The sequence below is a fragment of the Lonchura striata genome, chromosome 5, assembly GCF_050655825.1.
Source record: "Lonchura striata isolate lonStrDom1 chromosome 5, ASM5065582v1, whole genome shotgun sequence".
NCBI classification, from domain to species: Eukaryota; Metazoa; Chordata; class Aves; order Passeriformes; family Estrildidae; genus Lonchura; species Lonchura striata.
In genome coordinates, this window is record NC_140707.1 from 21647640 (window position 1) to 21670601 (window position 22962).

The 22962-nt window shown below is 67.0% G+C and overlaps 5 protein-coding genes across 5 annotated transcripts in view; all 5 read left to right on the top strand.

Annotated features, from left to right (window-relative positions):
• The window catches only part of LOC110467579 (DNA repair protein RAD51 homolog 1), a 346458-nt gene that overhangs the window by 226659 nt on the left and 96837 nt on the right, over positions 1-22962 (top strand). The gene's annotated exons all lie outside the window — the stretch shown is intronic.
• Positions 741-5510, top strand: LOC144246521 (scavenger receptor cysteine-rich type 1 protein M130-like). Its single transcript, XM_085582366.1, has 12 exons — positions 741-792; positions 864-1184; positions 1273-1593; positions 1658-1960; positions 2034-2348; positions 2464-3228; positions 3316-3687; positions 3769-3912; positions 4060-4155; positions 4368-4451; positions 4680-4820; positions 5033-5510. The coding sequence occupies exons 1-12, from the start codon at positions 741-743 to the stop codon at positions 5116-5118; spliced, it is 3000 nt and encodes a 999-aa protein (XP_085438492.1). The 3' UTR covers positions 5119-5510.
• LOC146767284 (scavenger receptor cysteine-rich domain-containing protein SCART1-like) lies at positions 7111-13319 on the top strand. The gene is made up of 7 exons (XM_085581416.1): positions 7111-9784; positions 9858-10172; positions 10288-10656; positions 10732-11724; positions 11875-11970; positions 12184-12267; positions 12496-13319. Exons 1-7 carry the CDS (start codon positions 9433-9435, stop codon positions 12933-12935), a joined length of 2649 nt encoding a protein of 882 aa, XP_085437542.1. The 5' UTR covers positions 7111-9432; the 3' UTR covers positions 12936-13319.
• On the top strand, positions 8418-9421 carry LOC144246523 (CD5 antigen-like). The gene is made up of 4 exons (XM_085582367.1): positions 8418-8616; positions 8688-9008; positions 9097-9325; positions 9418-9421. The coding sequence occupies exons 1-4, from the start codon at positions 8418-8420 to the stop codon at positions 9419-9421; spliced, it is 753 nt and encodes a 250-aa protein (XP_085438493.1).
• Positions 14935-22211, top strand: LOC146767285 (scavenger receptor cysteine-rich domain-containing protein SCART1-like). Its single transcript, XM_085582368.1, has 10 exons — positions 14935-16452; positions 16524-16844; positions 16933-17253; positions 17318-17620; positions 17694-18008; positions 18153-18556; positions 18590-19604; positions 19754-19849; positions 20063-20236; positions 20381-22211. The coding sequence occupies exons 1-10, from the start codon at positions 16254-16256 to the stop codon at positions 20806-20808; spliced, it is 3576 nt and encodes a 1191-aa protein (XP_085438494.1). The 5' UTR covers positions 14935-16253; the 3' UTR covers positions 20809-22211.

The following is a 22962-nucleotide window of genomic DNA, read 5'->3' on the forward strand; positions in this document are numbered from 1 at the left end:
GGCGGGGCAGGGGCGGCGGAGCGGCGGCGTTATCGGCGGCAGCGCAGGTGTCGGGAGGCGCGTGCGGTCGCCGGCGCCGCCGGGAGCCGGCGGGGGGTGACCGCCTCCTTCCTGCCCTGGCGGCGAGGCGAGCGCGGGGCCGCGGCCGCGGCAGCAGCGCCATGTGCCAGCGCCGCCGCGAGGGACCGGGGAGCTGGCACCTGGCAGCGCCGCGCGGAGCCGGGGGCTGCTGCCACCCCCCGCGGGGGCTGCGAGCAGCCGCGAGGGGAGCGCCCCGAGCGTGGGGCCTTTGAGCTTGGCAGGTGCCCGGGCTAGATGTGGTCCCGTGGAAGGTCTTGGTAGGATGTGGGCTGAAGCCTGTCATCGCCACCGGGATGGCTCTTGTCGGGCTCCGGCAGCAGCGTTGGAGGCACGGGGGATGGAGGAGGAAGGGCCCCCGCAGGGCAGGTGCAGTTTGTGGGGGGGGCTGTCTCCCCCCGGGGACATCCGGGTGGCAGCCCACTGTGGCGAAGTGTGTGACGCCAGAAGCGCAGGCGAGGCTCATATTTGGGCACGGAGCAGGTTATTGGAGGCCACGGCCCCGGAGCCGGGAGATGAGGCGCCTGATAAAGGCTGCCCCGGTGCTGCTGCCTGCACTGGCTCGGTCGCAGGCCTGCGAGAGCTGCCCCGGCTGCGCCAGCTCGGGGCCGGTGTCCGTGGGGCCGGTGTCCGTGGGGCCGGTGTCCGTGGGGCCGGTGGCCATGGGGCCGGTGGCGGCGCTGGGGCTGCTGGTGTGCGTGCGGCTGTGTGCGGGTGAGTGGCGGGCGGGCGGGAGCGGGGCCCGCGGCGGTGGCGGGCCCGGCTCAGCAGCCTCCGTGCCGCAGGCTCCGGGCAGCTGCGCCTGGTGGGCGGCGGCGGGCGCTGTGCCGGGCGCGTGGAGGTGAAGCACGGCGGGGAGTGGGGCTCCGTGTGCGTCTTCGACTACGACTGGGAAGCTCGCTGGGCCGCGGTGGTGTGCCGGCAGCTGGGCTGTGGCCGGGTGGCCAGGGCATCCCCGTACGCCCCGTTCGGGCAGGGCAGCGGGCGGATCTGGCTGCAGCCCTTCTTCTGCCTGGGAACCGAGGACGCGCTGGAGGAATGTCCGCACTTTGGATGGGGACGGCACCTCTGCGGCCACGAGCGGGATGTGGGGGTGACCTGCACAGGTGAGGGGACACGCTGGCCGTGCTGGGACAGCCACGTTGTGCTGGAGCATCGTGGGCAGGTCTGAGCCGTGCCGCTGCCCCTGTGCAGATGCCGTGGAGCTGAGGCTGGCGGGCGGCAGCAGTCCCTGTGCCGGGAGGGTGGAGGTGAAGCTGCAGGGAGAGTGGGGCTCGGTGGGAGATAACGTCTGGGACATGGAGGACGCCGAGGTGGTTTGCCAGCAGCTGGGCTGTGGCTCAGCTTCCAAAGCCTACTTTGCCCTCGACCACTTTGGTGTAGAAGATGGGCTGGTCAGTCTAGTCCTGGTGAACTGCAGTGGGTTCGAGGCCACGCTCTGGGACTGCGAGATCCGTGGCTGGGGACCCTATAACAGCAGTGACCATTATTGGGACACTGCCGTTGTCTGCCAAGGTAGGAGCTGGGCTTATGGGGGCATGGGGCAATGCCTGCGCATCCCTTGACACTGGTCCTGCAGGATTCTCCCAGCTAGTCGGAGGTGATGGAGACTGTGCCGGGCAACTGGAGGTGCGTCGGGGCCGGGCCTGGGTCGGTGTCTGTGAGGATCAGGTGGACATGAAGGCAGCCCAGGTGGTGTGCAGGGAGGTGGGCTGTGGTGAGGCACTCGCCATCCCTGGCAGCGCTCGATTTGGGCGAGGATCTGGATCATTCTGGGACGGTGGCTTCCAGTGCAATGGCACCGAGTCCCTGCTCAGTGCGTGTGCCCGGCGTCCGCCCCACAGCCAGGGCTGCGCCGGCCCCGCCAGCGTCATCTGCTCCGGTAAGTGCTGGGGACAGCGAGAGCTGTTGGGGTCCGTGCGGCATCGCCCCCCTGACCGCTGTTCGTGCCGCAGCCTACTCGGGCTTCCGGCTGGGGAACAGCAGCTCGGGATGCTCCGGGCGAGTGGAGGTGGCCGTGAGGGGCACGTGGGGATCCGTGTGCGCCAGCGAGTGGGACCTGGCCGATGCGCACGTCCTGTGCCGGCACCTGGGCTGCGGCCGCGCCTCCAGCGTGCCCCCGGGAGGCTCCTTCGGCAGCGGGGAGGGGCCGCTGCGGCCGGACGCCTTCGGCTGCCGCGGGAGCGAGCGGCACCCGGGCGAGTGCCCCGTGGCCGTGCTGGGGAAGCCGCCCTGTGTGCCCGGAAACGCCGCCGCCGTCAAGTGCTCAGGTGTGCAAGGCGGCTCTGCGGGGAGCCTTAAGGGCTTTTGGGACCCTGCCAAGAACTGGAATCAGGAGATACCAGCTTCTATTGGCATGAAAGGCTCAGTCCGTCCATTTCACAGGCAGAGTTGAGTTCCTTCGGCTGGTGGAGGGTGAGACTCGGTGCAATGGGTGGCTGGAGTTGGACATAGGCAACGGGACCTGGCACCGTGTGCCAGGAGAGATTTCACTCATGCAGAATTTGACCAATGTGTGCTGGGAGCTGGGCTGTGGAGGACTGGACAGGACTGATGCTGTCCCTGGTGAGATCTACCTGAACAAACTCAGAGACACACAGAAGTCCATCATACTAAAGGTGATCAAGGCCATCAAAAGGATAACCACCATGTTGGACAAGAGTTCTAGACAGTTACCCGAGTTCTACATATATGATGAAATAATAGGACATTGGATGACAACTGCACCAGCTGACATCCCTCATGGGAGCTACATTGTGTGCTCAGGTGGGTGTCCCGAGAAGGGCCAGAGGTGCGGGTGCCCCAGTCAGCCCCCCCAGCCCATTCCTTCCATGCCCACAGGCAGCCGGCAGGTGAGGCTGGCGGGGAGCTCTGGGCGCTGTGCCGGGCGCGTGGAGGTCTATTCCGGGGGCAGCTGGAGCTCCGTGTGCCAGGAAGGCTGGGAGCTGCAGGACGCCGCCGTTGTGTGCCGGGAGCTGGGCTGTGGCACGGCGCTGGAGGCCCCGAGCCGGGCGCGCTTCGGTGCCGGCACGGGGCCGCTGTGGCCGTACGTGCCCGACTGCTCCGGCTCCGAGGAGTCTCTCTGGGAATGCGGGCGCACGGAACGGCGCGAGTGCGGGCCTGGTGGCGGGGCAGGGGCCGTCTGCTCAGGTCGGTGCCGGGCACCCCAAGGTCAGGGCCCGGCAGAGGCCCCGGGGGGTTCCTGGCCGTGCCATGACCCCCCTGCACCCCTTGCAGAGCAGCTCTCCGTGCGGCTGGCAGGAGGCCCTGGGCGCTGCCGGGGCTACCTGGAGGTGTCCTACAACGGCACCTGGGGCCGCGTCTGCGCCGACGGCACCGGCACCGGCACCGCCGCCGCCGTCTGCCGCCAGCTGGGCTGTGGGCACCGGGGCTGGCTCTCGGCTGTCCCCACCCAGCAGCCGTCCCTTGCGTGGCTGGCCTGGGTGGGCTGTGAGGACGGGGCCCGCTCGCTCTGGGGGTGCCCCTCGGCCCCCTGGCACCTGCAGAGCTGTGGCACCGGAGGCTATGCCCAAGTGGAGTGTGCGGAGGACAGTGATGGCACCCCTGAGGAACACACTACCCCATATCCGGAGGCTGCCAGGAGCACAGGTAGCTCTGCCCGTGCCTGCATCCCTCACCGCAGGCTGGCTGGGATCCCCCACCCCTCGCTGCCTGCCTGTGTCCCCACAGGTGTCCCCAGGGGAACGCCCTCAGCAGTGGCCGTGGGGACTGTGTCTGTGCCCACTGTGCTGTGCGTGGTGCTGGGTACGCTGCTGTGCCTGTCCCTGGGTGCCCTGGCCCTGCTGCTGTGCCGTGCCCGTGCCCGGCGCCGAGGTGGGTCACGGTGTGGGGAATGGGGACAGATCCGGTTTGGGCGTCCGGGGGCTCCTGTCCTGTGGAACAGCTCTGAAGGTGGCCAGGGCTGATCCCGGTGCCACCCACGGGCCCAGGGCCCCAGGTAAGTGCTGCATCTGGTTCCAGGCCCTGGCAGAGCTGCAGATGCCATCTCCAATGCTGTCTACGAGGAGCTGGATTACAAAGCCATGCCAGAGTACCAGGAGGTGCCCACTCCCCAAGGTGGGTGCTGCCCTTGTGCCCCAGCTGTGCTCGGAGTGAAGGCTCTGCCTGACAGCCCCACGGCAACTCCAGGTCCTGGTGGCCCTGCTGTGGCTCCTGGCCATTGGCTGTGGGTGCCCCTGGGTGCCACCGCAGCCCCGCTCTGTGGTGTGAGGATCTGTCATCTGCGGTGCCGCTTGTGGCCACCCCCAAGTCCCGTTTGTTCCCAGCAGGTTCCCTGTCCAAGGGATGGGAGAACAAGCTGCCGTATTACACCGGGGACAGCGTGGGGGGGAGTGACACCGAGGCAGCCCCAGGTAGGGCCACAGGGCCCAGCAGGGAGAGCTGGGGAGAGGGGACGCACCCGGGCTGGGGGGATGAGGGGCAAATCCCCCCCTCTTGTTAGTGTGCAGCAAGACAACCCCTTTCCCTGTGGAACAACAGGACCTCCAGCAGGTGCCCAATGGAAAGGCTGGCGGGGATGGCCCAGCCAGATCCCTGCCAGGGACACTGGTCACTGCCATGGGCCCCTCTGATTTTCCCAGATCCCCCTGCCTGGCCCGAGCAAGGAACCCCGGATGGCTACGACGATGTCCTGGATGTGCCACAGGAGCCCCCTGCTCCCAGCACCGGGGACATCTCTGAGGGAGTGGCACAGCAGAAGGGGATCTGTGTCCTCCCCACAGGTGAGAGGGCTCACAGCTGCCCTGTTGCCTCATCAGAGCCACTCCAGGGCAGGGTTTGGCTGTGGGGGCAGGCAGGGCCCCAGCACAGATCCATGGGTGCTGTGGTCAGACCCCCGGTGGGGTCTCTCCGGGGGGACACGGAGCTGCTGCCCCCTCAGGCACCTTTCCGTGCTGTCCCCAAGGTGGGATCTGCTCCCCTCCATGTCCCCCAGGAACAACAACAGACTTCTCAGCTCAGAGCCCTGGGAACACGGACTATGATGATGTCGGCAGCAGCGCCCCGGGGACGCTGCCATGAGGATGTCCTGGCCATGCCACAGCCCTGGGGACACGTGTGTGGCAGTGCGGTGGGGCCCTGTCCCCAGGGAGGTCTGGCCCTGCCCATGGAAGTCATCCCTCGCTGTCCAGTGCTGCAGGAAAGCAGCTCCTGTGTAGGGATTTCCTTTGAATTCAGTGTAAATTTCCATTTTTCCTATTAAAAGCCAAACTGGTCAGAAACTCACTCCCGAGCCTGGAAGCTCATTCTGGAGCTGGCACTTCCATCCCATGTACGCCTTTCGTTGGCGACGTGAGGCAGGAACTGGAACCAGAAACACATCCCTGGGGATGGTGGGCTGAGGGGGGAGAGCACCGGGGCATTGCTGGGATTGTCTGCAGGGCCTTTATTTATCACAGCCAAATGCACAGAAGTGTTGCCAGGAGCAGCGAGGGGAAAAAGGAGAGGGCAGGAGCCGGAGCCCACCCCGCAGAGGGAGCAGGATCTCCTCCCTGTGCCCCGCGGGTGGGGCGGGCTCAGCCCAACTCTCTCAGCGCCGAGAGCTGGGCTGGGAAGGGCTCTGGTTGTTGGAAGGACTTTTCCTAAAGGAGGGGAGGTCTCCTGAAGGAGGGGAGCGCCTTCCTGCCCCCCGGCAGCAGCCCGCGGTGGCAGGGCAGCCGGGCCATGGCCCCTGGCTGCGGCACGTCGTGCTCCAGGAGGCTCCCGATCTTCAGGGCGGGCTGCAGAGCCCGGAGGGCGTCCAGGTCCTGCAGCAGGGCCTGGCTGAAGCCGTCCGTGCTCAGCCTGGGCGTGGAGGAGGCAGGAGAAGAGGAGAAGGTCCTGGAGCTTGGGGGAGGTGTCGGAGTCCAGAGCATCCCTCTGGCTGCCCCGAATGACTCGAGCCCCTGGCAAAGAGCCCAGCAACCTTGGCAGCAAAAGGAAAACACCTGTGGATTCCATTTTAGCGCGTGGGAGAGGCTGCCGACCTTATATGAGAGATTACAAGCAAAAAGGGTTTGAATGATGTAATAAGGAAATTGACACAGGGTGGAAAAGTAGAATTTTGGGATTTTTTAGAATGAAATTCAGGGGTACAAGATGGAGGAATCTGGGTGTGCCCTAGCTTCTTCTTCCTCCTACTTGTCCTCCATGTCTCGGTGTGGTAGTGACTCTTTTCTATTGGTTTAGGATAGGGACGCCTTGTCCAACGTAGATTTTAGGTGTTGGTACAGGAATTGTAAACATGGTACACGTAAACCTGGATATATAATGTGGGAGCCGCCTCGGGTGGGGTGGGAAGGAGACTGCCACGGCTTCTGTGCTAGCTGGACCTCGGCAGGTCAGAAAGAATCTATTGCAGATAAGGAAAAAGAAACAACTTTGAAAAGTCATCTTCGCGCATTCCAGACCTCTTCTTCAGCGGCCGGGCTAGGGAAAAAGGACTTCCACACTGTTGGGGTCTTGCCCAGTGACCCCGACAGGGAGGGAGGTGCCGCTGCGGCCCTGCCTGTCGCGCAGCCTCGGCTGCCCGGCTCGGGAATGCCGGGCACGGAAGGGAAGGTGGCAGGGCCCTCACTCGGCCCCGGCTCCGCAGCGGGCAGGCGGGATGCCGGAGCTGCTGGCAGAGCTGCAGGACGCCGTGGGCTCCCAGCTCGTTGTCACTCGGGCCCGGGCAGGTGAGACGGGGCCCCTGCAGCAGCCGCGCAGCCGGGGCCGGGCGGGAGGCGGCCGACAGCCGGCAGCTGCCCGGCCTGCGGGAGCGAGGGAAACAGGGAAGGAGGGCTTTGGCCTCGGCTCGCTCGGCTGCTCCAGGTGGGAAGGGCGGAGCAGCGGCTGAGGGGCTCGCAGCAGCAGGGGCTGCTGAGGCGGCAACAGCGCAGCCCGACCAGAGCCCTCGGGAGAGAATCTCAGAGCCCACCGCGGGCCCGAGGAGGTATCCGTGGGGTCGGAGAGCTCCTGTCCCGCGTGGCCGGGGCAGCGGCCGCGCCCGCCGCCGCTGCCCTCCTGTTGTGGCCCGCACCGGCCCGGCCCGGTGTGGGCTCCGCGCGGTGCGGGCGTGTGTGAGCGGAGCAGCCCCGGACACTGCCCGGGGCCGCGGTGCCCGGCAGCGCGGGGGGACGGGGCAGGGCGGCTCCCGCCGCCGCCGCGCAGCGAGGGACCGGGACGTTCTGCCCGTGGGGAATTGCTGCGGTGCCGCTGGGTGGGGAGCAGCTGCGGTTCCCGCTGCGGCGTTTGCTCCGCGGGGGAGCCCGGCACGAGAGACCGGGAAGTGCCGATCGTTCGCGTAAGGAAGGGCCGGGGAAAGCGGGATCCCGGCCGGGTGAGGGACCCCCTGAGAGTGACAGCGGGATACGGGGATCAGGAGGAAGAGAGACTTTCGTGTGGATGTTTTCTGCTTGCAATGTGAGCCCTTTTACGTTTCCTGGGACAGGCGTGGGAGGAAGCAGTCGTGGTCGTTTCTGTATTCCTGCGGTTGCAGCCCGTGGATTTACGGAGGGAGAGAAGTGCGACTATGCCATGGGAAAGGTGGGCTGAAAGGGGTGAGGGAACGTGAGGTGTGGATGTCGGAGCCGGTGTTCCGGGAAGCTCCGGGGCCGGCGTGAGTGAGAGGAGCCGCAGCTGGAAGGGGCGTCGGTGTCAGCGGCGCAAGTGGATCGGTGCGTGGGGCCAGTGGTGTCAGGGAGCGCGGTGCAGGGTGAGAGCGGGCAGTTTGCCGCCGAGCGCGGCTGCCGAGCCGCAGGGGCCCGGAGCGGCGGGGCAGGGGCGGCGGAGCGGCGGCGTTATCGGCGGCAGCGCAGGTGTCGGGAGGCGCGTGCGGTCGCCGGCGCCGCCGGGAGCCGGCGGGGGGTGACCGCCTCCTTCCTGCCCTGGCGGCGAGGCGAGCGCGGGGCCGCGGCCGCGGCAGCAGCGCCATGTGCCAGCGCCGCCGCGAGGGACCGGGGAGCTGGCACCTGGCAGCGCCGCGCGGAGCCGGGGGCTGCTGCCACCCCCCGCGGGGGCTGCGAGCAGCCGCGAGGGGAGCGCCCCGAGCGTGGGGCCTTTGAGCTTGGCAGGTGCCCGGGCTAGATGTGGTCCCGTGGAAGGTCTTGGTAGGATGTGGGCTGAAGCGTGTCATCGCCACCGGGATGGCTCTTGTCGGGCTCCGGCAGCAGCGTTGGAGGCACGGGGGATGGAGGAGGAAGGGCCCCCGCAGGGCAGGTGCAGTTTGGGGGGGCTGTCTCCCCCCGGGGACATCCGGGTGGCAGCCCACTGTGGCGAAGTGTGTGACGCCAGAAGCGCAGGCGAGGCTCATATTTGGGCACGGAGCAGGTTATTGGAGGCCACGGCCCCGGAGCCGGGAGATGAGGCGCCTGATAAAGGCTGCCCCGGTGCTGCTGCCTGCACTGGCTCGGTCGCAGGCCTGCGAGAGCTGCCCCGGCTGCGCCGGCTCGGGGCCGGTGTCCGTGGGGCCGGTGTCCGTGGGGCCGGTGTCCGTGGGGCCGGTGGCCATGGGGCCGGTGGCGGCGCTGGGGCTGCTGGTGTGCGTGCGGCTGTGTGCGGGTGAGTGGCGGGCGGGCGGGAGCGGGGCCCGCGGCGGTGGCGGGCCCGGCTCAGCAGCCTCCGTGCCGCAGGCTCCGGGCAGCTGCGCCTGGTGGGCGGCGGCGGGCGCTGTGCCGGGCGCGTGGAGGTGAAGCACGGCGGGGAGTGGGGCTCCGTGTGCGTCTTCGACTACGACTGGGAAGCTCGCTGGGCCGCGGTGGTGTGCCGGCAGCTGGGCTGTGGCCGGGTGGCCAGGTCGTCCCCGTACGCCCCGTTCGGGCAGGGCAGCGGGCGGATCTGGCTGCAGCCCATGTTCTGCCTGGGAACCGAGGACGCGCTGGAGGAATGTCCGCACTTTGGATGGGGACGGCACCTCTGCGGCCACGAGCGGGATGTGGGGGTGACCTGCACAGGTGAGGGGACACGCTGACCGTGCTGGGACAGCCACGTTGTGCTGGAGCATCGTGGGCAGGTCTGAGCCGTGCCGCTGCCCCTGTGCAGATGCCGTGGAGCTGAGGCTGGCGGGCGGCAGCAGTCCCTGTGCCGGGAGGGTGGAGGTGAAGCTGCAGGGAGAGTGGGGCTCGGTGGGAGACAACGTCTGGGACATGGAGGACGCCGAGGTGGTTTGCCAGCAGCTGGGCTGTGGCTCAGCTTCCAAAGCCTACTTTGCCCTCGACCACTTTGGTGTAGAAGATGGGCTGGTCAGTCTAGTCCTGGTGAACTGCAGTGGGTTCGAGGCCACGCTCTGGGACTGCGAGATCCGTGGCTGGGGACCCTATAACAGCAGTGACCATTATTGGGACACTGCCGTTGTCTGCCAAGGTAGGAGCTGGGCTTATGGGGGCATGGGGCAATGCCTGCGCATCCCTTGACACTGGTCCTGCAGGATTCTCCCAGCTAGTCGGAGGTGATGGAGACTGTGCCGGGCAACTGGAGGTGCGTCGGGGCCGGGCCTGGGTCGGTGTCTGTGAGGATCAGGTGGACATGAAGGCAGCCCAGGTGGTGTGCAGGGAGGTGGGCTGTGGTGAGGCACTCGCCATCCCTGGCAGCGCTCGATTTGGGCGAGGATCAGGATCATTCTGGGACGGTGGCTTCCAGTGCAATGGCACTGAGTCCGTGCTCAGTGCGTGTGCCCGGCGTCCACCCCACAGCCAGGGCTGCGCCGGCCCCGCCAGCGTCATCTGCTCCGGTAAGTGCTGGGGACAGCGGGAGCTGTTGGGGTCCGTGCGGCATCGCCCCCCTGACCGCTGTTCGTGCCGCAGCCTACTCGGGCTTCCGGCTGGGGAACAGCAGCTCGGGATGCTCCGGGCGAGTGGAGGTGGCAGTGAGGGGCACGTGGGGATCCGTGTGCGCCAGCGAGTGGGACCTGGCCGATGCGCACGTCCTGTGCCGGCACCTGGGCTGCGGCCGCGCCTCCAGCGTGCCCCCGGGAGGCTCCTTCGGCAGCGGGGAGGGGCCGCTGCGGCCGGACGCCTTCGGCTGCCGCGGGAGCGAGCGGCACCCGGGCGAGTGCCCCGTGGCCGTGCTGGGGAAGCCGCCCTGTGTGCCCGGAAACGCCGCCGCCGTCAAGTGCTCAGGTGTGCAAGGCGGCTCTGCGAGGAGCCTTACGGGGTTTTGGGACTCTGCTAAGTATTGGCAGCAGTGGACGCATGGATATTTTGTGATGAAGGACTGAATCCGACCATTTTACAGGCGGTGTTGTGTCCCTGCGGCTGCTGGGGGGCGAGTCCCGGTGTGATGGGTTTCTGGAGGTGGCCGCAGACACTGGGAGCTGGCACCGTGTGCCTGGAGAGGTTTTGCTCGTACGGAATTTCACCAAAGTGTGCCGGGAGCTGGGCTGTGGAGGACTGGACAGGACGGATGCTGTCCATGGTAACATCAGCATGTTGGATGTCAACACGACGGAGAGATCCGACATAGAAAGGGTGATTCAAACCATCATGGACATGACCACCACGCTGACGCGTGGGAGAATTGATGATGATAATTTTTGGTATGAAAAGGAGTTCATCACCAGTGCACCAGCTGACATCCCTCATGGGAACTACATTGTGTGCTCAGGTGGGTGTCCCGAGAAGGACCAGAGGTGCGGGTGCCCCAGTCAGCCTCCCCAGCCCATTCCTTCCATGCCCACAGGCAGCCGGCAGGTGAGGCTGGCGGGGAGCTCTGGGCGCTGTGCCGGGCGCGTGGAGGTCTATTCCGGGGGCAGCTGGAGCTCCGTGTGCCAGGAAGGCTGGGAGCTGCAGGACGCCGCCGTTGTGTGCCGGGAGCTGGGCTGTGGCACGGCGCTGGAGGCCCCGAGCCGGGCGCGCTTCGGTGCCGGCACGGGGCCGCTGTGGCCGTACGTGCCCGACTGCTCCGGCTCCGAGGAGTCTCTCTGGGAATGCGGGCGCACGGAACGGCGCGAGTGCGGGCCTGGTGGCGGGGCAGGGGCTGTCTGCTCAGGTCGGTGCCGGGCACCCCAAGGTCAGGGCCCGGCAGAGGCCCCGGGGGGTTCCTGGCCGTGCCGTGACCCCCCTGCACCCCTTGCAGAGCAGCTCTCCGTGCGGCTGGCAGGAGGCCCTGGGCGCTGCCGGGGCTACCTGGAGGTGTCCTACAACGGCACCTGGGGCCGCGTCTGCGCCGACGGCACCAGCACCGGCACCGCCGCCGCCGTCTGCCGCCAGCTGGGCTGTGGGCACCGGGGCTGGCTCTCGGCTGTCCCCACCCAGCAGCCGTCCCTTGCGTGGCTGGCCTGGGTGGGCTGTGAGGACGGGGCCCGCTCGCTCTGGGGGTGCCCCTCGGCCCCCTGGCACCTGCAGAGCTGTGGCACTGGAGGCTACGCCCACGTGTCTTGTGAGGAGGACAGTGATGGCACCTCTGAGGAACACTCTACCCCATATCCAGAGGCTGCCAGCAGCACAGGTAGCTCTGCCCGTGCCTGCATCCCCCACCGCAGGCTGGCTGGGATCCCCCTCCCCTCTCTGCCCGCCTGTGTCCCCACAGGTGTCCCCAGGAGAATGCCCTCAGCAGTGGCCGTGGGGACTGTGTCTGTTCCCACTGTGCTGTGTGTGGTGCTGGGGACGCTGCTGTGCCTGTCCCTGGGTGCCCTGGCCCTGCTGCTGTGCCGTGCCCGTGCCCGGCGCCTAGGTGGGTCCCAGTGTGTGGGGAATGGGGACAGATCCGGTCTGGGGGTCCAGGTGCTCCTTTCCTGTGGAACCGCTCTGAAGGTGACCAGGGCTGATCCCGGTGCCACCCACGGGGCCCAGGGTCCCAGGTAAGTGCTGCATCTGGTTCCAGGCCCTGGCAGAGCTGCAGATGCCATCTCCAACGCTGTCTACGAGGAGCTGGATTACAAAGCCATGCCAGAGTACCAGGAGGTGCCCACTCCCCAAGGTGGGTGCCACCCTTGTGCCCCAGCTGTGCTCGGAGTGAAGGCTCTGCCTGACAGCCCCACGGCAACTCCAGGTCCTGGTGGCCCTGCTGTGGCTCCTGGCCATGGGCTGTGGGTGTCCCTGGGTGCCACCGCAGCCCCGCTCTGAGGCGTGAGGTTCTGTCATCTGCGGTGCCGCTTGTGGCCACCCCCAAGTCCCTGTTTGTCCCCTGCAGGTTCCCTGTCCAAGGGATGGGAGAACAAGCTGCCGTATTACACCGGGGACAGCGTGGAGGGGAGTGACACCAAAGTAGCCCCAGGTAGGGCCACAGGGCCCAGCAGGGAGAGCTGGGGACAGGGGATGCACTCGGGCTGGGGGGCTGAGGGGACAAATCCCCCCTCTTGTTAGTGTGCAGCGAGACAACGCCTTTCCCTGTGGGACCACAGGGCCTCCAGCAGGTGCCCAGTGGAAAGGCTGGCGGGGATGGCCCAGCCAGATCCCTGCCAGGGACACTGGTCACTGCCATGGGCCCCTCTGATTTTCCCAGATCTCCCTGCCTGGCCCGAGCAAGGAACCCCGGATGGCTACGACGATGTCCTGGATGTGCCACAGGAGCCCCCTGCTCCCAGCACTGGGGACATCTCTGAGGGAGTGGCACAGCAGAAGGGGATCTGTGTCCTCCCCACAGGTGAGAGATCTCTCAGGTGCCCTGTTGCCTGTGCAGAGCCACTCCAGGGCAGGGTTTGGCTGTGGGGGCAGGCAGGGCCCCAGCACAGATCCATGGGTGCTGTGGTCAGACCCCCGGTGGGGTCTGTCCGGGGGGATACGGAGCTGCCTGCCCCCTCAGGCCCCTTTCCGTGCTGTCCCCAAGGTGGGATCTGCTCCCCTCCATGTCCCCCAGGAGCAACAACAGACTTCTCAGCTCAGAGCCCTGGGAACACGGACTATGATGATGTCGGCAGCAGCACCCCGGGGACGCTGCCATGAGGATGTCCTGGCCCTGCCACAGCCCTGGGGACACGTGTGTGGCAGTGCGGTGGGGCCCTGTCCCCAGGGAGGTCTGGCCCTGCCCATGGAAGTCATCCCTCGCTGTCCAGTGCTGCAGGAAAGCAGCTCCTGTGTAGGGATTTCCTTTGATTTCAGTGTAAATTGTCATTTTTCCTATTAAAAGCCAAACTGGTCAGAAACTCACTCCCAGGCCTGGAAGCTCATTCTGGAGCTGGCACTTCCATCCCATGTACGCCTTTCGTTGGCGACGTGAGGCAGGAACTGGAGCCAGAAACACATCCCTGGGGATGGTGGGCTGAGGGGGGAGAGCACAGGAGCATTGCTGGGGTTGTCTGCAGGGCCTTTATTTATCACTGCCAAATGCACAGAAGTGTTGCCAGCAACAGCGAGGGGAAAAGGGAGAGGGCAGGACCCGGAGCCCACCCCGCAGAGGGAGCAGGATCTCCTCCCTGTGCCCCGCGGGTGGGGCGGGCTCAGCCCCACTCTCAGCGCCGAGAGCTGGGCTGGGAAGGGCTCTGGTTGTTGGAAGGACTTTTCCTAAAGGAGGGGAGGTCTCCTGAAGGAGGGGAGCGCCTTCCTGCCCCCCGGCAGCAGCCCGCGGTGGCAGGGCAGCCGGGCCATGGCCCCTGGCTGCGGCACGTCGTGCTCCAGGAGGCTCCCGATCTTCAGGGCGGGCTGCAGAGCCCGGAGGGCGTCCAGGTCCTGCAGCAGGGCCTGGCTGAAGCCGTCCGTGCTCAGCCTGGGCGTGGAGGAGGCAGGAGAAGAGGAGAAGGCGCTGGAGCTTGTGGGGAGGTGTCAGAGTCCAGAGAATCCCTCTGGCTGCCCTGGATGACTCGAGCCCCTGGCAAAGAGCCCAGCAACCTTGGCAGCAAAAGGAAAACACCTGTGGATTCCATTTTAGCCCGTGGCAGAGGCTGCCGACCTTACATGAGGAATTACAAGCAAAAAGGGTTTGAATGATGCAATAAGGAAATTGACACAGGGTGGAAAAGTAGAATTTTGGGATTTTTTAGAATGAAATTCAGGGGTACAAGATGGAGGAATCTGGGCATGCCCTAGCTTCTTCTTCCTCCTACTTGTCCTCCATGTCTCAGTGTGGTAGTGACTCTTTTCTATTGGTTTAGGATAGGGACAACTTGTCCAACGTAGATTTTAGTTGTTGGTACAGGAATTGTAAACATGGTACACGTAAATCTGGGTATATAATGTGGGAGCCGCCTCGGGTGGGGTGGGAAGGAGACTGCCACGGCTTCTGAGCTAGCTGGACCTCGGCAGGTCAGAAAGAATCTATTGCAGATAAGGAAAAAGAAACAACTTTGAAAAGTCTGCTTCACGCATTCCAGACCTCTTCTTCAGCGGCCGGGCTAGGGAAAAAGGACTTCCACACTGTTGGGGTCTTGCCCAGTGACCCCGACAGGGAGGGAGGTGCCGCTGCGGCCCTGCCTGTCCCGCAGCCTCGGCTGCCCGGCTCGGGAATGCCGGGCACGGAAGGGAAGGTGGCAGGGCCCTCACTCGGCCCCGGCTCCGCAGCGGGCAGGCGGGATGCCGGAGCTGCTGGCAGAGCTGCAGGACGCCGTGGGCTCCCAGCTCGTTGTCACTCGGGCCCGGGCAGGTGAGACGGGGCCCCTGCAGCAGCCGCGCAGCCGGGGCCGGGCGGGAGGCGGCCGACAGCCGGCAGCTGCCCGGCCTGCGGGAGCGAGGGAAACAGGGAAGGAGGGCTTTGGCCTCGGCTCGCTCGGCTGCTCCAGGTGGGAAGGGCGGAGCAGCGGCTGAGGGGCTCGCAGCAGCAGGGGCTGCTGAGGCGGCAAGAGCGCAGCCCGACCAGAGCCCTCGGGAGAGAATCTCAGAGCCCACCGCGGGCCCGCGGAGGTATCCGTGGGGTCGCAGAGCTCCTGTCCCGCGTGGCCGGGGCAGCAGCCGCGCAGCCGCGCCCTCCGCCGCTGCCCTCCTGTTGTGGCCCGCACCGGCCCGGCCCGGTGTGGGCTCCGCGCGGTGCGGGCGTGTGTGAGCGGAGCAGCCCCGGACACTGCCCGGGGCCGCGGTGCCCGGCAGCGCGGGGGGACGGGGCAGGGCGGCTCCCGCCGCCGCCGCGCAGCGAGGGACCGGGACGTTCTGCCCGTGGGGAATTGCTGCGGTGCCGCTGGGTGGGGAGCAGCTGCGGTTCCCGCTGCGGCGTTTGCTCCGCGGGGGAGCCCGGCACGAGAGACCGGGAAGTGCCGATCGTTCGCGTAAGGAAGGGCCGGGGAAAGCGGGATCCCGGCCGGGTGAGGGACCCCCTGAGAGTGACAGCGGGATACGGGGATCAGGAGGAAGAGAGACTTTCGTGTGGATTTTTTTATGCTTGCAATGTGAGGGTGTCAAAGCCCTTTTACGTTTCCTGGGACAGTCGTGGGAGGAAGCAGTTGTGGTCGTTTTTGTATTCCTGCGGTTGCAGCCCGTGGATTTACGGAGGGAGAGAAGTACGACTATGCCATGGGAAAGGTGGGCTGAAACGGGTGAGGGAACGTGAGGCGTGGATGTCGGAGCCGGTGTTCCGGGAAGCTCCGGGGCCAGCGTGAGTGAGAGGAGCCGCAGCTGGAAGGGGCGTCGGTGTCAGCGGTGCAAGTGGATCGGTGCGTGGGGCCAGTGGTGTCAGGGAGCGCGGTGCAGGGTGAGAGCGGGCAGTTTGCCGCCGAGCGCGGCTGCCGAGCCGCAGGGGCCCGGAGCGGCGGGGCAGGGGCGGCGGAGCGGCGGCGTTATCGGCGGCAGCGCAGGTGTCGGGAGGCGCGTGCGGTCGCCGGCGCCGCCGGGAGCCGGCGGGGGGTGACCGCCTCCTTCCTGCCCTGGCGGCGAGGCGAGCGCGGGGCCGCGGCCGCGGCAGCAGCGCCATGTGCCAGCGCCGCCGCGAGGGACCGGGGAGCTGGCACCTGGCAGCGCCGCGCGGAGCCGGGGGCTGCTGCCACCCCCCGCGGGGGCTGCGAGCAGCCGCGAGGGGAGCGCCCCGAGCGTGGGGCCTTTGAGCTTGGCAGGTGCCCGGGCTAGATGTGGTCCCGTGGAAGGTCTTGGTAGGATGTGGGCTGAAGCGTGTCATCGCCACCGGGATGGCTCTTGTCGGGCTCTGGCAGCAGAGTTGGAGGCACGGGGGATGGAGGAGGAAGGGCCCCCGCAGGGCAGGTGCAGTTTGGGGGGGGCTGTCTCCCCCCGGGGACATCCGGGTGGCAGCCCACTGTGGCGAAGTGTGTGACGCCAGAAGCGCAGGCGAGGCTCATATTTGGGCACGGTGCAGATTATTGGAGGCTGCGGCCCCGCAGCCGGGAGATGAGGCGCCTGATAAAGGCTGCCCCGGTGCTGCTGCCTGCACTGGGTCGGTCGCAGGCCTGCGAGAGCTGCCCCGGCTGCGCCGGCTCGGGGCCGGTGTCCGTGGGGCCGGTGGCCGTGGGGCCGGTGTCCGTGGGGCCGGTGGCCATGGGGCCGGTGGCGGCGCTGGGGCTGCTGGTGTGCGTGCGGCTGTGTGCGGGTGAGTGGCGGGCGGGCGGGAGCGGGGCCCGCGGCGGTGGCGGGCCCGGCTCAGCAGCCTCCGTGCCGCAGGCTCCGGGCAGCTGCGCCTGGTGGGCGGTGGCGGGCGCTGTGCCGGGCGCGTGGAGGTGAAGCACGGCGGGGAGTGGGGCTCCGTGTGCGTCTTCGACTTCGACTGGGAAGCTCGCTGGGCCTCGGTGGTGTGCCGGCAGCTGGGCTGTGGCCGGGTGGCCAGGTCGTCCCCGTACGCCCCGTTCGGGCAGGGCAGCGGGCGGATCTGGCTGCAGCCCTTCTTCTGCCGAGGAGGCGAAAATGCGCTGGAGGAATGTCCGCACTTTGGATGGGGACGGCACTTCTGCGGCCACGAGCGGGATGTGGGAGTGACCTGCACAGGTGAGGGGACACGCTGGCCGTGCTGGGACAGCCACGTTGTGCTGGAGCATCGTGGGCAGGTCTGAGCCGTGCCGCTGCCCCTGTGCAGATGCCGTGGAGCTGAGGCTGGCGGATGGCAGCAGTCCCTGTGCCGGGAGGGTGGAGGTGAAGCTGCAGGGAGAGTGGGGCTCGGTGGAAGACGACGTCTGGGACATGGAGGACGCCGAGGTGGTTTGCCAGCAGCTGGGCTGTGGGTCGGCTTCCGAAGCCTACTTTGCCCGTGACAGCTTCGGCACAGGGGATGGGCTGTGCAACCTCGTCCTGGTGGACTGCAGTGGGCACGAGGCCACGCTCTGGGACTGCGAGATCCGTGGCTGGGGACCCTATAATGGCAGCGACCATTATTGGGACACTGCCGTTGTCTGCCAAGGTAGGAGCTGGGCTTATGGGGGCATGGGGCACTGCCTGCGCATCCCTTGACACTGGTCCTGCAGGATTCTCCCGGCTAGTCGGAGGTAATGGAGACTGTGCCGGGCGTCTGGAGATGCGTCAGGGCCGGGCCTGGGTCGGTGTCTGTGAGGATCAGGTGGACATGAAGGCAGCCCAGGTGGTGTGCAGGGAGCTGGGCTGTGGTGAGGCACTCGCCATCCCTGGCAGCGCTCGATTTGGGCGAGGATCAGGATCATTCTGGGACGGTGGCTTCCAGTGCAATGGCACCGAGTCCGTGCTCAGTGCGTGTGCCCGGCGTCCGCCCCACAGCCAGGGCTGCGCCGGCCCCGCCAGCGTCATCTGCTCCGGTAAGTGCTGGGGACAGCGGGAGCTGTTGGGGTCCATGCGGCATCGCCCCCCTGACCGCTGTTCGTGCCGCAGCCTACTCGGGCTTCCGGCTGGGGAACAGCAGCTCGGGATGCTCCGGGCGAGTGGAGGTGGCAGTGAGGGGCACGTGGGGATCCGTGTGCGCCAGCGAGTGGGACCTGGCCGATGCGCACGTCCTGTGCCGGCACCTGGGCTGCGGCCGCGCCTCCAGCGTGCCCCCGGGAGGCTCCTTCGGCAGCGGGGAGGGGCCGCTGCGGCCGGACGCCTTCGGCTGCCGCGGGAGCGAGCGGCACCCGGGCGAGTGCCCCGTGGCCGTGCTGGGGAAGCCGCCCTGTGTGCCCGGAAACGCCGCCGCCGTCAAGTGCTCAGGTGTGCAAGGCGGCTCTGCGGGGAGCCTTAAGGGCTTTTGGGACCCTCCCTAACACTTGGAGCAGTGGATGCAGTGTTATTTTGGACTGAAGTGCTGTTTTCATTTGGTCCTACAGCCCCGTGGCTCTGCTGGTGTATTTGCAGGGGTTGGCTTTGTCACGACCCTGCGTCTGGTGGATGGTCAGAGCTTGTGTGATGGGCGGCTGGAGGAGTCCATAACCAGCCCAGCCTGGCGCCGTGTGCCTCTGGAGCAGTGGCAGTCATGGGATGTCAATGTGGTATGTGCCATGCTGGGCTGTGGCCTACCCAGGGATGTTTACTCTGCCTTGGGTACAGCTGCTGCATTGAGCAGCAGCCCCAGCCAGGCTGACATCAGGGCTGAAGACATGGACAGCATTTTGGACGTGGGCTCTGCACTGACCAGCAGCCCTGAGGGGATGGATGACCAGCTGGAGGAGATGGGTGATGTCTCAGGGATGGGCCCTCCGCTGAAGGGCATCCTGGAGGAGATGGCCATCACCTGCTCAGGTGGGTGTCCCGAGAAGGGCTAGAGGTGCGGGTGCCCCAGTCAGCCCCCCCAGCCCATTCCTTCCATGCCCACAGGCAGCCGGCAGGTGAGGCTGGCGGGGAGCTCTGGGCGCTGTGCCGGGCGCGTGGAGGTCTATTCCGGGGGCAGCTGGAGCTCCGTGTGCCAGGAAGGCTGGGAGCTGCAGGACGCCGCCGTTGTGTGCCGGGAGCTGGGCTGTGGCACGGAGCTGGAGGCCCCGAGCCGGGCGCGCTTCGGTGCCGGCACGGGGCCGCTGTGGCCGTACGTGCCCGACTGCTCTGGCTCCGAGGAGTCTCTCTGGGAATGCGGGCGCACGGAACGGCGCGAGTGCGGGCCTGGTGGCGGGGCAGGGGCTGTCTGCTCAGGTCGGTGCCGGGCACCCCAAGGTCAGGGCCCGGCAGAGGCCCCGGGGGGTTCCTGGCCGTGCCGTGACCCCCCTGCACCCCTTGCAGAGCAGCTCTCCGTGCGGCTGGCAGGAGGCCGTGGGCGCTGCCGGGGCTACCTGGAGGTGTCCTACAACGGCACCTGGGGCCGTGTCTGCGCCGACGGCACCAGCACCGGCACCGCCGCCGCCGTCTGCCGCCAGCTGGGCTGTGGGCACCGGGGCTGGCTCTTGGCTGTCCCCACCCAGCAGCCGTCCCTTGCGTGGCTGGCCTGGGTGGGCTGTGAGGACGGGGCCCGCTCGCTCTGGGGGTGCCCCTCGGCCCCCTGGCACCTGCAGAGCTGTGGCACCGGAGGCTATGCCCAAGTGGAGTGTGTGGAGGACCGTGATGGCACCTCTGAGGAACACACTACCCCGTATCCGGAGGCTGCCAGCAGCACAGGTAGCTCTGCCCGTGCCTGCATCCCCCACCGCAGGCTGGCTGGGATCCCCCTCCCCTCGCTGCCCGCCTGTGTCCCCACAGGTGTCCCCAGGGGAACGCCCTCAGCAGTGGCCGTGGGGACTGTGCCTGTGCCCACTGTGCTGTGCGTGGTGCTGGGGACGCTGCTGTGCCTGTCCCTGGGTGCCCTGGCCCTGCTGCTGTGCCGTGCCCGTGCCCGGCGCCGAGGTGGGTCACGGTGTGTGGGGAATGGGGACAGATCCGGTCTGGGGTCCAGGGGCTCCTGTCCTGCGGAACAGCTCTGAAGGTGACCAGGGCTGATCCCGGTGCCACCCACGGGGCCCAGGGCCCCAGGTAAGTGCTGCATCTGGTTCCAGGCCCTGGCCGAGCTGCAGATGCCATCTCCAATGCTGTCTACGAGGAGCTGGATTACAAAGCCATGCCAGAGTACCAGGAGGTGCCCACTCCACCAGGTGGGTGCTGCCCTTGTGCCCCAGCTGTGCTCGGAGTGAAGGCTCTGCCTGACAGCCCCACGGCAACTCCAGGTCCTGGTGGCCCTGCTGTTGCTCCCGGCCATGGGCTGTGGGTGCCCCTGAGTGCCACCGCAGCCCCGCTCTGTGGTGTGAGGTTCTGTCACCTGCGGTGCTGCTTGTGGCCACCCCCAAGTCCCTGTTTGTCCCCTGCAGGTTCCCTGTCCAAGGGATGGGTGAACAAGCTGCCATATTACACTGGGGACAGCGTGGAGGGGAGTGACACCGAGGCAGCCCCAGGTAGGGCCACAGGGCAGGAACCCAACAGGGAGAGCTGTGGACAGGGGACGCACCCGGGCTGGGCGGCTGAGGGGCAAATCCCCCCCTCCTGTTAGTGTGCAGTGAGACAACGCCTTTCCCTGTGGTACCACAGGGCCTCCAGCAGGTGCCCAGTGGAAAGGCTGGCGGGGACGGCCCAGCCAGATCCCTGCCAGGGACACTGGTCACTGCCATGGGCCCCTCTGATTTTCCCAGATCCCCCTGCCTGGCCCGAGCAAGGAACCCCGGATGGCTACGACGATGTCCTGGATGTGCCACAGGAGCCCTCTGCTCCCAGCCCTGGGGACATCTCTGAGGGCGTGGCACAGCAGAAGGGGATCTGTGTCCTCCCCACAGGTGAGAGGGCTCACAGGTGCCCTGTTGCCTCTGCAGAGCCACTCCAGGGCAGGGTTTGGCTGTGGGGGCAGGCAGGGCCCCAGCACAGATCCATGGGTGCTGTGGTCAGACCCCCGGTGGGGTCTGTCCGGGGGGACACGGAGCTGCTGCCCCCTCAGGCACCTTTCCGTGCTGTCCCCAAGGTGGGATCTGCTCCCCTCCATGTCCCCCAGGAACAACAACAGACTTCTCAGCTCAGAGCCCTGGGAACACGGACTATGATGATGTCGGCAGCAGCGCCCCGGTGACGCTGCCATGAGGATGTCCAGGCCATGCCACAGCCCTGGGGACACGTGTGTGGCAGTGCGGTGGGGCCCTGTCCCCAGGGAGGTCTGGCCCTGCCCATGGAAGTCATCCCTCGCTGTCCAGCGCTGCAGGAAAGCAGCTCCTGTGTAGGGATTTCCTTTGATTTCAGTGTAAATTGCCATTTTTCCTATTAAAAGCCAAACTGGTCAGAAACTCCCTCCCAGGCCTGGAAGCTCATTCTGGGGCTGGCACTTCCATCCCATGTACGCCTTTCGTTGGCGATGTGAGGCAGGAACTGGAACCAGAAACACATCCCTGGGGATGGTGGGCTGAGCGGGGAGAGCACCGGGGCATTGCTGGGATTGTCTGCAGGGCCTTTATTTATCACTGCCAAATGCACAGAAGTGTTGCCAGCAACAGCGAGGGGAAAAGGGAGAGGGCAGGAGCCGGAGCCCACCCCGCAGAGGGAGCAGGATCTCCTCCCTGTGCCCCGCGGGTGGGGCGGGCTCAGCCCCACTCTCAGCGCCGAGAGCTGGGCTGGGAAGGGCTCTGGTTGTTGGAAGGACTTTTCCTAAAGGAGGGGAGGTCTCCTGAAGGAGGGGAGCGCCTTCCTGCCCCCCGGCAGCAGCCCGCGGTGGCAGGGCAGCCGGGCCATGGCCCCTGGCTGCGGCACGTCGTGCTCCAGGAGGCTCCCGATCTTCAGGGCGGGCTGCAGAGCCCGGAGGGCGTCCAGGTCCTGCAGCAGGGCCTGGCTGAAGCCGTCCGTGCTCAGCCTGGGCGTGGAGGAGGCAGGAGAAGAGGAGAAGGCGCTGGAGCTTGTGGGGAGCTGTCAGAGTCCAGAGCATCCCTCTGGCTGCCCCGAATGACTCGAGCCCCTGGCAAAGAGCCCAGCAACCTTGGCAGCAAAAGGAAAACACCTGTGGATTCCATTTTAGCCCGTGGGAGAGGCTGCCGACCTTACATGAGGAATTACAAGCAAAAAGGGTTTGAATGATGTAATAAGGAAATTGACACAGGGTGGAAAAGTAGAATTTTGGGATTTTTTAGAATGAAATTCAGGGGTACAAGATGGAGGAATCTGGGTGTGCCCTAGCTTCTTCTTCCTCCTTCTTGTCCTCCATGTCTCGGTGTGGTAGTGACACTTTTCTATTGGTTTAGGATAGGGACGCCTTGTCCAACGTAGATTTTAGGCAATGGTACAGGAATTGTAAACATGGTACACGTAAATCTGGGTACATAATGTGGGAGCCTCCTGGGGTGGGGTGGCAACGAGACTGCCACGGCTTCTGTGCTAGCTGGACGTCGGCAGGTCAGAAAGATGCTATTGTAGATAAGGAAAAATAGACAACCTTGAAAAGTCGGCTTCACGCATTCCAGACCTCTTCTTCAGCGGCCGGGCTTGGGAAAAAGGACTTCCACACTGTAGGGGTCTTGCCCAGTGACCCCGACAGGGAGGGAGGTGCCGCTGCGGCCCTGCCTGTCCCGCAGCCTCGGCTGCCCGGCTCGGGAATGCCGGGCACGGAAGGGAAGGTGGCAGGGCCCTCACTCGGCCCCGGCTCCGCAGCGGGCAGGCGGGATGCCGGAGCTGCTGGCAGAGCTGCAGGACGCCGTGGGCTCCCAGCTCGTTGTCACTCGGGCCCGGGCAGGTGAGACGGGGCCCCTGCAGCAGCCGCGCAGCCGGGGCCGGGCGGGAGGCGGCCGACAGCCGGCAGCTGCCCGGCCTGCGGGAGCGAGGGAAACAGGGAAGGAGGGCTTTGGCCTCGGCTCGCTCGGCTGCTCCAGGTGGGAAGGGCGGAGCAGCGGCTGAGGGGCTCGCAGCAGCAGGGGCTGCTGAGGCGGCAACAGCGCAGCCCGACCAGAGCCCTCGGGAGAGAATCTCAGAGCCCACCGCGGGCCCGCGGAGGTATCCGTGGGGTCGGAGAGCTCCTGTCCCGCGTGGCCGGGGCAGCAGCCGCGCAGCCGCCGCCGCTGCCCTCCTGTTGTGGCCCGCACCGGCCCGGCCCGGTGTGGGCTCCGCGCGGTGCGGGCGTGTGTGAGCGGAGCAGCCCCGGACACTGCCCGGGGCCGCGGTGCCCGGCAGCGCGGGGGGACGGGGCAGGGCGGCTCCCGCCGCCGCCGCGCAGCGAGGGACCGGGACGTTCTGCCCGTGGGGAATT

What these genes read in the sequence shown, in the direction of transcription:
- LOC146767285 (XM_085582368.1), top strand. Translation starts at nt 16,254, where the DNA reads ATGAGGCGCCTGATAAAGGCTGCCCCGGTGCTGCTGCCTGCACTGGGT. An exon ending in GGAGGTGCCCACTCCACCAG is followed by an intron (nt 19,850 to 20,062) that starts GTGGGTGCTGCC and finishes TGTCCCCTGCAG; the next exon opens with GTTCCCTGTCCAAGGGATGG. An exon ending in GGGGCAAATCCCCCCCTCCT is followed by an intron (nt 20,237 to 20,380) that starts GTTAGTGTGCAG and finishes TGATTTTCCCAG; the next exon opens with ATCCCCCTGCCTGGCCCGAG.
- LOC144246521 (XM_085582366.1), top strand. Translation starts at nt 741, where the DNA reads ATGGGGCCGGTGGCGGCGCTGGGGCTGCTGGTGTGCGTGCGGCTGTGT. An exon ending in TGTGGGGGTGACCTGCACAG is followed by an intron (nt 1,185 to 1,272) that starts GTGAGGGGACAC and finishes GCCCCTGTGCAG; the next exon opens with ATGCCGTGGAGCTGAGGCTG. An exon ending in CGCCGCCGTCAAGTGCTCAG is followed by an intron (nt 2,349 to 2,463) that starts GTGTGCAAGGCG and finishes TCCATTTCACAG; the next exon opens with GCAGAGTTGAGTTCCTTCGG.
- LOC146767284 (XM_085581416.1), top strand. Translation starts at nt 9,433, where the DNA reads ATGGGGGCATGGGGCAATGCCTGCGCATCCCTTGACACTGGTCCTGCA. An exon ending in CGCCAGCGTCATCTGCTCCG is followed by an intron (nt 9,785 to 9,857) that starts GTAAGTGCTGGG and finishes TTCGTGCCGCAG; the next exon opens with CCTACTCGGGCTTCCGGCTG. An exon ending in TGACACCAAAGTAGCCCCAG is followed by an intron (nt 12,268 to 12,495) that starts GTAGGGCCACAG and finishes TGATTTTCCCAG; the next exon opens with ATCTCCCTGCCTGGCCCGAG.
- LOC144246523 (XM_085582367.1), top strand. Translation starts at nt 8,418, where the DNA reads ATGAGGCGCCTGATAAAGGCTGCCCCGGTGCTGCTGCCTGCACTGGCT. An exon ending in GTGCGTGCGGCTGTGTGCGG is followed by an intron (nt 8,617 to 8,687) that starts GTGAGTGGCGGG and finishes TCCGTGCCGCAG; the next exon opens with GCTCCGGGCAGCTGCGCCTG. An exon ending in TGTGGGGGTGACCTGCACAG is followed by an intron (nt 9,009 to 9,096) that starts GTGAGGGGACAC and finishes GCCCCTGTGCAG; the next exon opens with ATGCCGTGGAGCTGAGGCTG.